General features: G+C 48.6%; 1 protein-coding gene and 1 long non-coding RNA gene across 3 annotated transcripts; one reads left to right on the top strand and one right to left on the bottom strand.

Moving 5' to 3' along the window:
• Positions 1-1768: 1768 nt before the first annotated feature.
• On the bottom strand, positions 1769-14751 carry LOC119713923 (acidic mammalian chitinase-like). Of its 2 annotated transcripts, XM_072028371.1 has the most exons (12): positions 9067-14751; positions 5383-7163; positions 4969-4998; positions 4334-4535; positions 4144-4200; positions 3880-4045; positions 3614-3738; positions 3176-3284; positions 2865-3050; positions 2590-2709; positions 2351-2492; positions 1773-2190 (listed from the first exon to the last, which is right to left on the bottom strand). In XM_072028371.1, the coding sequence occupies exons 4-12, from the start codon at positions 4408-4410 to the stop codon at positions 2174-2176; spliced, it is 999 nt and encodes a 332-aa protein (XP_071884472.1). In that variant the 5' UTR covers positions 4411-4535; positions 4969-4998; positions 5383-7163; positions 9067-14751; the 3' UTR covers positions 1773-2173. The 2 variants fall into 2 exon arrangements, with proteins under 2 accessions (XP_038024146.2, XP_071884472.1); XM_038168218.2 differs by lacking the exons at positions 5383-7163; positions 9067-14751 and adding an exon at positions 5227-5301 and having other exon boundaries at positions 1769-2190.
• LOC119713922 (uncharacterized) lies at positions 7817-10702 on the top strand. Its single transcript, XR_005261061.2, has 2 exons — positions 7817-8289; positions 8576-10702. It is a non-coding gene; the product is annotated as an uncharacterized lncRNA (long non-coding RNA).
• Positions 14752-14911: the final 160 nt, after the last annotated feature.

Raw genomic sequence — 14911 nt, 5'->3', positions numbered from 1 at the left:
ACACTAATGACAATTGTCATTATGGTCATTCTGTGACCATGCTAGGATTAAGTCTGTCTGCCCTTCAACTGCCTGGACTCTTTTCTGTTGAATGATGGAGAAGAGAAGGATTTTCATGCTTTCTCCACCTGAACGATGTCCAGGTGTCTCCATCCAGCTCTTCAGCTCCAGGTTCTTTACTCTTTCTTCCCTTTTCAGGCCCAGAGGTTTGCAGGGTTGGGCAAGGCACTTGCAGTCTTGCATCCATCTGCTATGAGATGCATCTGATAAATGACTCAACAAACTCTGTAATGGCTGCTGTATTCTGGGAAGATTTTATCCATCCTGGCATTGCCAACCTCAGTGCACATGAGGCACTGCCTTGGAGATGTTGTTTTGTTCCACCTGCCCTTGCCAGGGAGATTAGGCAGGTCAGTGGGGAAGGCTTAAGTGGGGAGAGAAAAGTAAAGGTGAGTGGAATGGCACTGTGGATTTAGATAAATATGCCCTGTCCTAACCCTTATCTGGACACAGAGGTGTGGGTATCAACCCCCTGATATGGAGAGGTTGGAGCTGACAGCCCATACTGGTGTTTGTGCCCATGGAAATATTTTGCTGGGCACGTGTGGTGTCAGCAGGGCATGGCCTGCGTGGCTTTCCATGCAAAGTGGGGCTGCTTTAGGGCACCTTTGCTAGGCAAAGATGCTGTTGAGCTAGTAAAAATGCATTCTGGACTTATTTTTTGGAAGTGGGAGGCTACATGATATTGCCAATGAAGTCTTGGGCAGAATTCTGCCTGCTTTCAGCTGCTGCTCTGAATTTTCTCCCTGCAGGCAGACAGCTCAGTTTTTTCAGCTGGTTTTCCAGCTCTCTCTCTGCTTCCCAGAGTCTGCTTTTAAAAAATACCTCATGACCAGTGAAGGTGAGGGCGAAAAGCTGGTGTAGCCGATGTGCACAGGGCATGGAAGGGTTTTGAGGTACTTTTCTGCATGTCTGCACATCAGAGAGAGCTGTAATGAAAGCCAAACGTGCCGAAGTGCAGCGGGGGCTGATGTACCCTCGGGCAGAAGGTCCCACAGGGCTGCTGCAGCGTTTCAGTTCTGCTTCTCACGGGGAGCTGAAGTGATGTGGGCTGCAAAGTGCCATGCACGAGTGAACTGCAGCCCTGGCACATGTGAACGAGAAGGGTCTGTGGTGTGAACAGCCTATGAAAGCTTGCTCTGCTATTTTGAAGCATGTTCTCCTGACCAGTGACCCAGTATGAAACAGCAGGCTGTTCTTGCTTCTGTTGCATAGCCTTTTTTGCTCTTTGGTTTGTTTTCAGGAGTATCTGAGGCTCCTTCCCTGCATCTAAGAGCAGAAACATCTTACTGACATTTTAAAGACACTATTTGCATCATGGAAGTTCCTCAGCAACAGAAGAGGTTTGCTTTGAGGCATGAAGCTCCTTGTGCCTCTGACCATACAGTGCACTTTCGGGGCTCAAGGACATGTCAGGACTCTGTGGGAGCTGCTACGTGCCCATTCCTGCAGGAGGGGAATTGTTGCAGCTGTCTCATGGCCAGAGCAATAGGGCTGGGGGACCTCTGAAGGCCGGCTCCTTTGCAGGGTGACTTTTCCAGGAGAAAGCTTTTTTTACTCCCTCATGGCACAGCCTGCCCTGCCCTGCCCTCTCTTTTTGCTTTCTTCCCCTCTGACTGACTGCCCCGCTGGGAAGGCAAGAAAGCCCTGGGAAACGCCTGCCTAGGGCTCTTCAAATGGTGCTTGGGGATTCAGGCCCTTCCCTGATCATGGATTTATGTATTGGGAGAGAGTCAGGGAGTATCAAAATATGAAGAGCAAAATGAGTCAGTACAGCATGGATTGTTGCTTTCGCATAATTCTTTATTTAATCATTGTTATTCCACAGAACTAGATCAGAGGGGTCTGTCTGCTGTGCTCAACCTGGAGTCTCCATGCCCAGTTGCAGCAGGAACAGATGGTACAAGGTCACAAGGTCTGCCAAGAAATTTTGCAAATAACTTTTTTGGTGTTCAAACACTGGTACAAGCTGCTCTTCTTGGGTAAGTCTGGATGCCTTTACTGGCAGAAAAGCCACTCACACCACAGCCACTGGAATTGCTACTGCAGCTCATACTCACACACCCATTTCAACTTCTATTGTTAGGAGCTGCAGGGATTGAGGACTGGACTTTTAATAAGCTGTACAGCCTGAAATGAAAGCAAGAAGGAGGTTTCCTTTTCGAATGGACTATATTTCTATTGGTATTCTCTCCCTTCCCTCCTTTCATTGTCCCACAGTGCTCTGAGCACACCAGCTTTTTGTTGCTTAAAAAATTTCCACAAACCCCACAGTACCCAAGTTACTCACTGCTGCTTTGCAGGCCAAGAGCGTTCTTCAGGGTGGTGATCAGGGGATATTTGCCCTGTTTGCAGAAAGAGCCAGTGAAGTCATCCAGATCAATGGTCCAAACCATAGCACCTGCATAGTTGTTCTTCTTCAGCCAGTCAGCCTGTGTAGTGTGGGGGGAGAAATCCCAATTAGTCCAAGAGCTGCTGTTGCAGAAGGGCTCCTGGAGTGTGATTAGTACAGCCACATCCCCACCGTACCTTGATGTTGAAGCTCTTGATGTTGTCGTAGCCAACCCATTCGTTGCCCTTGTAGGCATAGGGCACGTCCTGGGGGGCATCCCAAGCCTGGGTGGCTCCAGAGTCCAGGAACGTGCAGATCTAGGAAAAAAGGGCAGAGAGTGGGAATTTATCGGGCGTCCTACAAAAAAGGGCAATTGAAATATTCCATGGATCCACAGGATAATAATTGCTTGCCAGGTAGTTTGAAGGGTGTTTGTGTTCTGGTGTGCCTAGGTGTGAGGGAACACACATACCTCGTAGTAAGCCAGCAGCCCAGCCTCCTTTGTGTAAGGTCCAGCAGGCCCAGGTCCCGATGTTGGTGCCCCAAGAGCTGTGTTAGATGGGTTCTGCAGGATGAAGTTATGTCCATAGGTGGGGAATCCAACAAGGAGCTTCTCAGCAGGGGCACCATTGCTCTTCCAGTAGTTCATAGCGTAATCCTATACAAGAATATCACAGTTCAAGCCTGTGCCAGGCTTTGTAGGCAGGACAGTGAGTTCTTAAAAGTTCTCATCAGTGGTGTGATCACTGTGATCTGTGGGACACACTCCCAAACTGTACTTACAACACTGAGGTAGGCATTGCCATCACTGTACAGCGGGCTGTTCTCCCCAGTCTTTCCATCCCAGGAGCTATAGAAGTCATAAGTCATCACATGGAAGTAGTCCAGGTACCTGTGGAGACCATTGCATGTGTCTGTGCCCTGGCCAGCTCACTCACCCAGACCTGGATGTTCCTTTAGTCCTCGTAACTGATCCCCCAGCATCCCTGGCTGTGCCCCCACTATCTGCAGATCAGCATTTCTCCAAGGCCTCTTTGAGACAAGCCTTCTAAAGGTAGAGACGAGTCTCTCCTCCTGCATAAAGCGTGGGGGCTCTGCAGGCAGTGGGGTTGGTTTCTGCCAGCTAATGTCAGAGCATCCCATAACTGCTGGAAGGGAGAGCGCTGGAAGGAATGGCCTGAAGGAGGTCACAGAAGGTGTACCTGGGGGCTTGCTACTCACTTGCCGAGCTCAGCGATCTCGTAGCCAGACTGGATGTTGGAAAGTCCTGCAGCAACAGCAGCTGTGATCATCAGACGGGGCTTGCCAACCTGCTTGGCTTCCTGCTCGAAGGCTGCCAGCATTTCCTGGGGGATGCCAAGGAACAGGGCTCAGCGTGGGCTCTCGGAGCCTCCCAGGGCTCCTCTGGACCGAGCTGTGCAGAGCACAGAGGAGTTTGCTCTTGAGTTTGCTCAAGAGCCTTGAGCAGCCCCTTTGTGTCCCCCTACCTTCACCAGGACAGTGAAGAGACCCTTGTCCTGAGCCGGGCTGCCCCTGGAGCCAGGGTACTCCCAGTCGAGGTCCAGCCCATCAAACTGGTACTGGCGCAGGAATTTGATGACGGAATTGATGAAGGTCTGGCGGTTCTCCGGAGTGGAAACCATTGTGGAGAACCTAGGGAGCAGAGGAGGGCAGAGTTGGGGATGGTCAGGGCCTCTTTCTGCCTTCGCTTTCCAGTTTGCCTTTGTAGGACAGAGGTGGTGTGAACTTACTTGGCTGTCCCAAAATTCCATCCTCCAATTGCCAGGAGGGTCTTCAGATTTCCATTCCTGCAAAGATAAGGACACGAACATGTTTTGGTACAAAACAACACTGTTGAATTGCTATTTCCGACTCTCTGCCTCTTCTTGACACCCCTTGCCCTGCAGGTTGCACTGCTATAGCCCAGGGAACGTCACGTACTGGTTTTTCAGGCCGTTGAAGGATCTGTAGAGGGTCTCATCATTCCATTCAATGGTCGTGATCTCATTGTTGGACATCCCAGCGAAGGCGTAGATCAGATGGTCACACAGGCATGGGTCGATGTTGTCAACCGTGAAGCGCCCCGGGCTGGGCCTGTACTGGGCCCAGTTGGTGAAGTAGCACGACAGCACATAGGCAGTGCCTGCAGAGACACGGAGGAGATGGGGCAGGTCTGGGCTGCACTGCAGAAAAACTAGGAACTTAAAACAGATTATTGTAACCAGATCTCGTCAGAAATGGTTGGGCAATGCTTCCTTGCCAGGGTGAGGAGTCTGGAGAAAGTGAGGTAGGGTTGGTTATCATTCTGGGAACTGTGTCCTTAATAATAATATTTTTTTTTCTTCCTCACTTGTACCCTGAAAATCATGAATTGGGGTGGTTATAGCCACTGACTCTCTTCCCCAAACTGTGTCTTTCTTCTTTGCTGCCAGGTAAGGAAGAGCAGAAGCAGAAGGGATGCTGCCAGAAGGAAGAAAGCTGTTGGCATTTCTGTTGTGCTTTCTGCTTGACCTGCCTGTGTATGCCCATGCTGAAATGAATTTGGTGAGTTGTTTTGGGGAAAAAAAAGCACATACCTATCTGGGCATTCAGCAGCAGGGCCAGACCTTTGAGGAAGAGAAGAAAGAAAAAAAGTGATTAGTGTTTGTTTTCAGAAATACAAAGCTCTTGAGCAGGACTGGACTGTCCTGCAGGTTGCTGCTATGTCTTTTCCTTTGAAAGAAGAGTAAAGAGACTGGAATTCCAAAGAACTTCTTTTCTAACCCCCAGTACACCAAGAGAGCCACAAATACTTGTCACGAAGGTAAAGAAGTGAGCTGGGAAGCAGGACTTACCGGTAAGCAGAGTGAACTTGGCCATCTTGGACCAGAACTGGGGCAGGCTGCTTCCCTCTTTTATACCCTTCTCTAATTTCGTACAAGTCTTGTGTCAACAAAAATGCCCAACCATTACACAAGCTGATAAAAGTATCACAAAAATGATAGCAATACCTTAAGGCTCCATCAGGAGCCACGTGGATTATCAGGCTGTGCCATTTTGTGGTGCTGCCAGAGTAGTTGAAGAACAAGATTAGATGGCTTTTCTTCTTCGAAATCGTGTTTGCAACAAGAGGTTTTGAGTCAATATTGGCGACTAGGCAGGAATAGATGTCTGAAGTGTTCAACCTTGCGTTGTCATTGGTGGCAGGCGGTGCCAAACCAAAGGGTTTGCAAGGGTTTTGTCTCCTTGGCTGGGGCAGTCAGCAGGTGGAGGGGGTCTTGGGCTCACAGCCGTGGGCTTTTTGGGGGCACAGGGACGGGGCTCACTTGGCGGAGCAAGCCATCAATCGGATGCAGGAGTCCTTGTGGTCTGTGTTGTTTCTTGCCCACGCCACTTAAACTTGCTGTCAGTGCAGGGAAGTGGGGTGGGCTTCGTGGTGACCCAGAAGTAAGGCAAACCAAGTCAGCCTCTGCTGAGCACTTCTCCCACTTGCTGCTGGACCTGTTGGTGTGGGCAGGGGAGCAAGGGCAGGCGTGAAGAGTGCTTTAACAAAGTGCCTCCACGTTTCATGTACTGCTGGCCTGAAAGAGAAATGTTTAGCAGTGTGACGGGCAAACACAGCAGTGTCTTGCCAAGATGATTTTCTTCAGGGCAAAGAGCTATTTCTTGGAGGTCAAGCACTAGGAGAGACAGCCCAGGGTCAGAAAATTTTTCAGGGCATATTTTGTATCACAGAGGACTTCAGATTAGCATAGAAGCAAATATAGGCATTGCTAACTTCTGTGTTCAGACTTTTTTCTCTTTAACTCTGGTTAGGTTCCTAGCAGTGGAGTATTTTCTCTCTCATCTCTTTTTATAGTTTTTTAATATGAATAATAGGAAGCTTTTCAGAATCGCAAATAGCCACTTGAAGCTAGTTTGCTGAAAGTGTCTGATGAAGAAAAGGCCAATGTGAGGAGGGAAGACAGAGCTTAGCTCTTTCAGCCTGCTTGCCATTTTTTTCCTGCATTTCTTAGGAAAGTCGTTTAATCCTATTCATAAATTCTCTTTAATGGGCTGGAAACAAAAAAACAGGTAGTGTATGAAGGAAATAGTGATGATTAGATTTTAGTGTGAAGCACTTTGAGGGTGTTAGAAATGATCTGCTGCTATGGTAAAATATAATAAATGTTTTCTTTGAAACCTGTGCTCTCTACTTGGCTGGTTAGTACTTTCTGATATGCTCTGCAAGGTCTGTATGGGAACCTCATTTCCTTATGAACTAGAAGCTTTGACTCTCCTGAGAAATCATCCCACTCTCCCACTTAGCATATCGCACACTCTTCTCTGATAACAGCAGCGTTACTTATCAGCTCTTTCATTTTTATCAGCTAGCTTCATGAAAAGCTCTCACCGCCAAAGGATCACCTAATTCCACGAACTAAACAAAGGAAGAAATTGAGCTAAAGGAAGAGGTTTCCCTTCATATGCAGATGCTCAGTTTGCAATTAAGTGCACCTTGAAAGCACTGCAGGAGCAATAAAAGCATAAAAGCCAACTAAAAGTATCATCATGTAGTTTTAACTAAGGAGAGCATCTTCTCCTGGAAGAAATCGTAGACAAGAATCTTAGTCAATGGTTTGGTACTATCAGCAATTAAAATATCCAACAGTAGGTGTCGATGTTGCTCGCTTTTGCCAGTCAAGTAGATGGAGTGCTTTTCTAGCAGTCTTCTGATAACATTTCAAGAAGAAATGTGCTTGCGGCCAAAAGGTTACTTGCTGCTCCTCTTTGTTTCATCACGGATAGAGATCTGAAATCAACAATAGAAGTCTGAGATCAACATAAAATTGGAGTGCTTCCTTCTCTGTATAGAAAAGTAACAAGGATAAAGGCAAGTTTTTGTTCAGTTCACTTCTCCAGAACTGTATAACCCGCATAAGACATGACTGTCTTATGTGAAAGAGTGAAATATGAACTATTAAACACACCTATCCAAAAACTAGCCTAAGCTTGAGACGTGTCAGGATGCCTTTTAAGACATCAGTCATTGTGTTGATATGTCCAGTAATCGTGTCCCCATGGCCTCAGCAGGGTACTGATAAATCTATATTTTTGGCTATCTCACCTGTTTAAATCACCTGCTTATATCTCTAACAAATAATTTAGGCTCATTTTCTGTCTCTTTTGCCTTTCCTCACCAACACAATAAATATTTACTGTGGGGGAAACTGGGCCTGACCGGTCAGATTAAAGACTGAAATTCTGTTCCCTGATTCCATGTGATGTGTGTGCAGTCTTTACAACGTGTCCAGATTTATTCAAGTGGCTTTGGGTGAAACCGGTCTAAATTGCGTGTGGCCTTGGCACATGTCCCTTATTAACTGCTACAATAAGAAGATTTCAAACCATCTTTGATGTGTTTATGGTTCCCAAGCCTTTCCTTTCTATTGGACACTTTTTTTTTTTTTCTTTTGCTGTGGAGCAACCCCTGGTTTTCACACTGGCAAAACATGAGACAAAGCAGTCGCACTGGATTATTCTCTTCGGTGATAAATATTACATCCTGACAGCAGTTCAGCAGGTTCTCCTAACAACCGCCTGGTTTTGCTCAAAGCTCTATAGACTTGATAAGCATTCTATCATGAAGATCAGAGCAATCTTATCTACTTCTTCCTGGCAGACTACATCTTAAGTACAGCCATCTCCTTCCTGGACACAGTAAGCAGCTTCAGACTCCTGCCTGATGCTTGATCCATTTGGTGTTCGGCTCATGCTTCGGGGCCTGTAAGGAGGAATGTGCTTCCTGATGCCAGCACATGTCAATGGCCTAAACCGTGGCCCTGCCTAAACTGCACTGTGTCAGATACCAAACCTCTGGGAGCGGCAAAAAGCAAGCAGAATAAAATCAACAACCCTTATGTGCATAAATGTCTGCGGTAAGATGTAACCCTTTGTTTTCATTTTGTTAAAAGGGAAGAGAGGCTTTGTGCCATGATCAGGACAGCTTGACCCAATGCAGGTTTTATTTCTTACAGGGTCTTAGCTTTTACCTCGCCATCATGGCAAGAGTCTGTCTCCCTGCTTGATTTGGCTTAAAGTCTCAGGGAGGGGAATGTCAGTGAATCACCGACTACTGCTTTGAGTTGGGTTGCTTCCAATGCCCAGTCCAGGAGGAGTTAGGAGATTCCTGTTCTCCTTCTCTTCCTTTGGTTTCTGCTTTAGATGGAGGAATGGTGGAGTTTCTTCCTTGCAAAAGCTGGGTGAAAAGTATCAGGAGCCTGATCATCTTGGACCCTAGTGGAATGACTGGGAACAATCTTACCTCAAATTCTGCACATCCTGAGGTTGGCATAGTGCTGGAGGTAGGGGAAATGACAGACTCTGCATGCTGAAACACAAATCGAGGTGCATGGACAGTGTTTAAAGAGACCTGTCTGTCTTCTCTCAACAGCTTTAGTGATACTTCGTGTCTCTCAATGGCTTAACAGCTTTTTATAGCCAAGCTCTTCTTGCAGGGCACTGACCTCCTTAGAAAAACTATCCCCCTCTCTTCAGGAGTCTGACAGAGAATTAAGAAAATACAGCCACAATATCAATGACCAACCGTGTGAAATCTGGCCCCACGTTCAGATAAGTATATGTACACTTGCTTAAGTTACTGCCGCTATAATCCCATGCCTGTAAACGGAGTCACGGAAAAGGATCTCTCCTACCTCCAAGTCACGTAACCCTTGGATGTGTCCTTCACTGTGCAGCCCAGTGAGCTGCTGGTGGCTGGTGCACTGAGATCGCTGGAGCGCCTGTGGCTCTGGAATCTGCTGTTTTGAAAGTGATTTGGGAGCTGCCTTGGTCCAAACCTCTTTCTGTTCTTCTCACGAGATTATTTGGTGTAGCTGAAGGACTGATGTTGCTGGTGCCATAGGAATTATTCCATGGGAAGCCCAGAATGAAGAGCCAGCAACGCTACCTGCAGTGTGACGTGGTCTGTCCAGGAGCACAAGATGCACAAGAAATGTCTGACAGCTGTTCTTCTTCAGATTCACGGCAAGAAATTAGGAGCTTTTATTTCTGAAGATCTTTAGATCCTCAAATTCCCTCCTCCAAAAGATAATCACAGCATGTAGGCCTTGGGCAGAGACTTTGCACAGACTGGATTTCAGGGCATTTTGCTTATATAGGGCAGCCAGGAGAGTGTCAGAGCTCTTTGATACTTAAGACACCAGTTCATTTGTTTAAAGATCTCTATTTTTAAGCCTGGTTTCCCCAGTACTAACTCCTTGATACGAGGGCTGAGTCTGTTCTGTTTCATGCCATCTTTCTCTGGCGTTTGATTTCCCTTCTCTCTTCAGCTCATTGACTGGAACTAAAGAACTGCTGATTTTCAGATACCAACCATTCCCTGCCTCCCGGGGGAAATTCTTGCCTTCTGCATGTACGTTCCCAGAAATACACCTCTGACTCAGTCTGATTACGAAATGCTGCAGCCATTTCCCCAGCTACTTCTACAGAGTGTCATCATTTATTCACATTCAGTCCCCACGTAAATTTTATTAGGACCTTGAGAGGTCCTTTTCATGAGGAATTTGGTGCAGTATTGCAATCGTGCACAGCATATTCTTTCCTTACAGCACATCTTTCATCTTTCCTGATTCTCTGTTGGCACTAAACTGCTATAATTAGGCGCTGTAAACAAATCCTCAGCTTCTCTGATGTTGTGAAACACTCAAACTTGATTTCTGACTATCCTGTTCCTCAAATAAACCTTGGCTCTCTACTAAAGGCATCTCACTAACGTTCTCGGGTGATCAGGACTGAGGCAAGGAGTTCACCAGCTCTCGGTGGTGGTGGTTAACCCCAGCGAACAGGGTGCTCTCTGCAGAGCTGGATCCTGCCACTCACCCTTGTATCCAAGCGTTAGTCCCAACAACAATTTCCTGGTCTGCCAGCAAGTAAGAACAGGCCTTCAAAAGTGGGCATATCTGCATGTGATACAGGTTCACAAATTGCTCACTTGCACATAAATATCTGTGCCCAAATGCAGGTGTGTGCAGGTGAGCAAAACGTATTGCAAAAAATTATATATCTGCATGAATGAATATGCACATGGGTGTTACTTTAGCTCAGGGAACAGCGCATGAGAATGCTTTGTTGCAGCTGCTCTGGATTTTTCTTTCTCTGTTTTTATGCAATTTATGTTACATGCATTTTTTTTAGTGTGATCTTTTAAAACTTGGATTTACTACAGCATGTGATCTTAAAAAATCCACTTAAGATAGACAATACATATTAGAGTCTAAACTATTGCTGTTTATTATTGTAAAAATAAAAATAAAAATCACCAGGCTTGCAGATCTTGAACTTCTTATGGTCAGGATTCAATGAGGAAGGTTTAATCAGGCTGCTCCACGTAACGTGACCTCTTTTTCCCATCTATCTCACCCAGTCAGTCCCCATTATCAGCAGGGGAAGAGCAGATGCCCTGGACTGTGAGCTGAGACTAGCTGAGAGTACTGGGTGCTAATCCCCCACCGAACGCTGCAGCCGTCATCAAGCAGAGCTCTGAAGTGTGGGCATCATCTTGCATTTGCATCCCACGTTCAGGAGGTCTAGTCCTTACAGGTAATTAATAGGAAGGCTCGAGGAAGATCCTTTTGGGCTCGTCCTTTTTGCTCCGAATCCTTCAGAGGTGGCTTCGCCCCCTCACCAGCATCCCGGCTCATCTAATTACTTACATATTAAGCTCTTTTTCTGGTTAGCTGACATCTGCCCATTTCCAATTAATCCTTGCACACAAGCTCAATAACCTGAGCCATCTGTATAGGTAAGAGAGATAAGCTTCCCATTAAACATTTACAGGACATAACAACAGAGCATTGAAGCAACTGTTGCTGAGACAACCCAGGCAGGCAGGAGGGTGTCTGCGTAGCTGACCCCGCACCTCTGACTGCCACGCTGCAGCCAAACGAGAAAAATGTGTGCACCTCTGAGCACAGGGTACGTGTGCTCCACGCACCACCAGCACCCAGGGGTTTGCTCCTCTCCCCTTCCTGGGTGTCCTTGCTCCATTAGCATGACAAAGGCTTTTAAAATAATGCAACAGCATTCAGGGCCCTAGAAATTCTAGCAAGCAAACAGCCTTTAAATAAAACATCCACTACTTATGCAGCAGCTCTAAATGACCTTTAACCTGAAGCGCTTAAAATAGCGCAGAAGTCAGTCTGACCCCTTTGTTCAGCTTTCCTGAACAGGGTGAAACGTGTCCTTAATTCTAGACAGAGGCATTATCTTTGTCCCTGCACTTCATCAGATACTGGCCTTGTTTTGAAAGAACAGTTCTGTTTCAAAATACTGCCGGGATGGGGTTTTATCTTGCTCTGAGTCTTCGTTCTTTTTCCCATTCAAGGTTTCCATCTCCGGGGCAGCACAGAGGACATCTTTTGCTGGTATATCTCATTCCCTGAACAGTGAGTAATGCCAAGGAAGGGTAAAGTTTTGCCTAAAAACCTTCATGACCTAGAGGGTCATGAAACTAAGGGGCTTACCACCATCCCACCCATTTTCTCAGGAATGAAGCCAAGGTGTTTACAACTTTTTAAGAAATCTCAAGATGTGAGATCTCAAGGGTTGGCAGCTAATTGCTTTTAAGGGTGTGAAGAGTACAAGGGGCCACGAACGGGGAGGCAGTCCCTCCTCTGCTCCCTCAGAGCCAAGACAAAGTACAAGCAACCAAGGCAGAGAGTTTCTGAGCTGTGAGCGAACTTGGCTGGGACATCAGAGCCCCAGACAGGCACGGTGACACGAGTACAGTGCTCAGCAGTTCCCAAGCACACGGACACGCACTCAGCTCCACCAAATGGAAGCGAGCCAAAGGCAGACACAGCCCTGGCAGCGTCTTTACCTCCAGCATGGGAGATGATCCAGAGACCACCCGAGGTCAGCTCAGAATTTTGTCCTCATAATGTGTTTGGCACAAGGCGTTATGGGGAGAGGCCGTACAGCCCCTGACCCCGATCAGACCCATGCTGGAGACGGCTCCAGCTGCTCCCCAGGAGAATGGGCAGGAACAACCCCAGGTATCTCCCCCAAGCAGCGGCCCTGCACCCAGCTGGGTTTGCAGAGCTGGGGCCGAGGCGTGGATACCTGGGTGCTGTGCCACGGGGAGATGCCACAGGGCCTGCCGCAGGTTGTGACGCACCCTGGGGGCACGGGCAGCAGCCAGCATGGCCCTGGGCCGAGCTGAGCTGCAATAGGATCCGTGCTTTGCAAGCTGATCCTTGCTGCCAGCTGGCCTGACGCAAAATCGAGGGCACGCAGCGCAGCGGGGGCACGCAGCGCATCGAGGGCATGTGGCACATCGAGGGCACGCAGTGCATCGAGGGCAGGCAGCAGCCAGGACATCGAGGACACACAGTGCCCAGCACATTGGGGGCATGCACAGTGTGGGTTCAAGCCTAGGTCTGTACCGGTGCCTGCGTGCTGCTGGCTGGCGAGTTGCTGCGTGCATAAAGTTGGTTTGGAGCTAGCTCTGGAGAGAAGGCTGATGATCAGCTCTCTCTGCCTCCTCCGCACAGAGTCCGAGCTGCTGGCGTGCTAAACCCACAGGCACCTCTGCAAGATCGCTCGTTTCTGATCGCTAATTGCTACGGGAGGCTTCTGCACTGCAGAACCAGTGCAGACCAGTCCAGATCTCTTCCAGCACACATTTGCATCAGTAGCTTTTTCCCACTGATGCTGCAGACTTGTCAGCATGATTATCTCAGCTGCCCTAAGCTGGGGCTTCCATTGCAAGGGAATGTGGCTGAGCTACCAGCCCTGCTGTGCAAAGCTTCCTGCTCTGTGGCTGTGCTGCTGCTCTGCACTTTGGACCGTGGTGCTCCGAAGCAGAGGGCTGGCACGGCTCGTGGTGCTGCTGGGTCACTGTCAGCACTTTGTGGGAGAATCCGTGTGGCCTGGGGACAGGAGACTGGGTGCTTCATCATGGTAGGAACCGAAACACCCAGTGCAGCCAGCTGGCTGCCCGATTATATCTAAAGACAGCTTGCATTCACAAGCCCCAGTCTGTGCTAACCAGTGTCACTCCGAGTGTATTCAGCAAATAATTTTGAATATTGCAGACAGGAGAGAAAAACCAGGCAGGCTGAGGACTGTGGCTAACTTGAAAGCAGTAAAAGTGAAATTCATCAAAGAGACTACCAATTACTGACGTTACTCAGGGCCATGCTGCAGGGAAGGAAGCACCAGGTCCCTAGCGTGTGAACACATTTCTGCTCCACGCCTGCATGCTGGCCGGCCTCTGCAGCGGGGCGTGGGAGTGGAAAAAGCTGGGGTAGGGAGGGCACTGGCCTGGGTTTAATCTCCTGTTCCTGCCTTCCAGTACGGGGGCTCTCCTGTGGCTGCTCCACTGCAGAGGGAGCCTTGAAAGGCTGCCAGGATTTTCAGGGGGTGGAGGAGGAAGTGGAAGTCGAAGCATCTGTCTTAAAATACTCTTCAAACAGCAGCCGTTCCTGCTCGCTGATCAAACAGAGGGGTGTGTGGAGGGGCTTCCTTCTCATTTGCTGACCCTTTGTTTTCCCCGCAGGGAAATGAACACACCCTTGTCCCACCCGAAGCAGGGACGCGAGACCCCAGCTGCTCCCTGTGCTGCTTTTCCCTTCCTTCCTAACCCACGGGCTGGAGGCAGTCACCCCTTCGGGCACCCAGGCACCCTGACCACGCTTCTCACAGGTACCCCTTTGTTCTCGTGCCCATCTCTAGCAAATCTTCACCACCTGCCAGCACCACCACAGCACCACGAGCCCTGGCAGCGACACGGCCGGCTCAGCAGGCTGCTGCTGTGCCTTTGCTGCCACGGGAAGAGGCGTGCAGGCTCTCCTTCTTTGGAAGCAAGGCTCTGCTCCACATCCCCGCGCTGCTCTGCTCTCCGTGCGGAGGGCTGAAGCGAGCTGCGTGGCCGTGTCCTATGTCACTTGTTTTTAAGAAGCTCTTGCCAGCTTCCTGCTGGGGAGCCGATCCTGCTGACGTGTGCGGCCAGGCCACGTCAGGCACAGCCGGGAAGGGAAATACAGTCCTTTTTTGGGCTCAGGCTAGAGCGAAATCTATTGGCCCGAGCAGAGAGGAGGGCTGAGATTCGGGAACAGCTGGGCTCTGTCACTAATTTAGCACTAAGAGCTTAAACAATGCCCAGAATAAACACACGCCAGGACTGGCAGATCTCCCTCTTTTTTCTCATCTCGGCACAATATTTTCCTTTCTCTTTTAAAAATGTTATTTCACTGCTGATAATTAATTCGAGTGGAATGCTCTTCCAGGGTTATATTTAGATTTTCTTCCCCGATGGCACTCCCCTGTTCCAACTTGTGTGATGCAGCTGTATCGATGTGGGTTTTGAAATGGAAACAATCAGTCCACTTCTACAAAACTTAGCAGTTTCATGTCCCGAGGCAGCACCTGAACTGCAGCACTTTTGGGGATTCAAAAAGGCTGCACATTGCGGGGGAGAACTAGCACAGCAGAACCCAAACACTTATACCTGCAGCTTGGTCCGGGGGCTTTCAGGTG

The sequence above is a fragment of the Anas platyrhynchos genome, chromosome 27, assembly GCF_047663525.1.
Source record: "Anas platyrhynchos isolate ZD024472 breed Pekin duck chromosome 27, IASCAAS_PekinDuck_T2T, whole genome shotgun sequence".
Lineage (NCBI taxonomy): Eukaryota > Metazoa > Chordata > Aves > Anseriformes > Anatidae > Anas > Anas platyrhynchos.
This window is presented reverse-complemented; position numbering and strand designations above follow the sequence as displayed.

Bases quoted from the DNA above. Each gene is read 5' to 3' on its own strand.
- LOC119713923 (XM_038168218.2), bottom strand. From the start codon at position 5,251: ATGGCCAAGTTCACTCTGCTTACCG. The intron at 4,201-4,333 runs GTACGTGACGTT...TTATCTTTGCAG, and splicing joins TTCAACGGCCTGAAAAACCA to GAATGGAAATCTGAAGACCC. The intron at 2,493-2,589 runs GTACGGTGGGGA...CACACTACACAG, and splicing joins TCAAGAGCTTCAACATCAAG to GCTGACTGGCTGAAGAAGAA.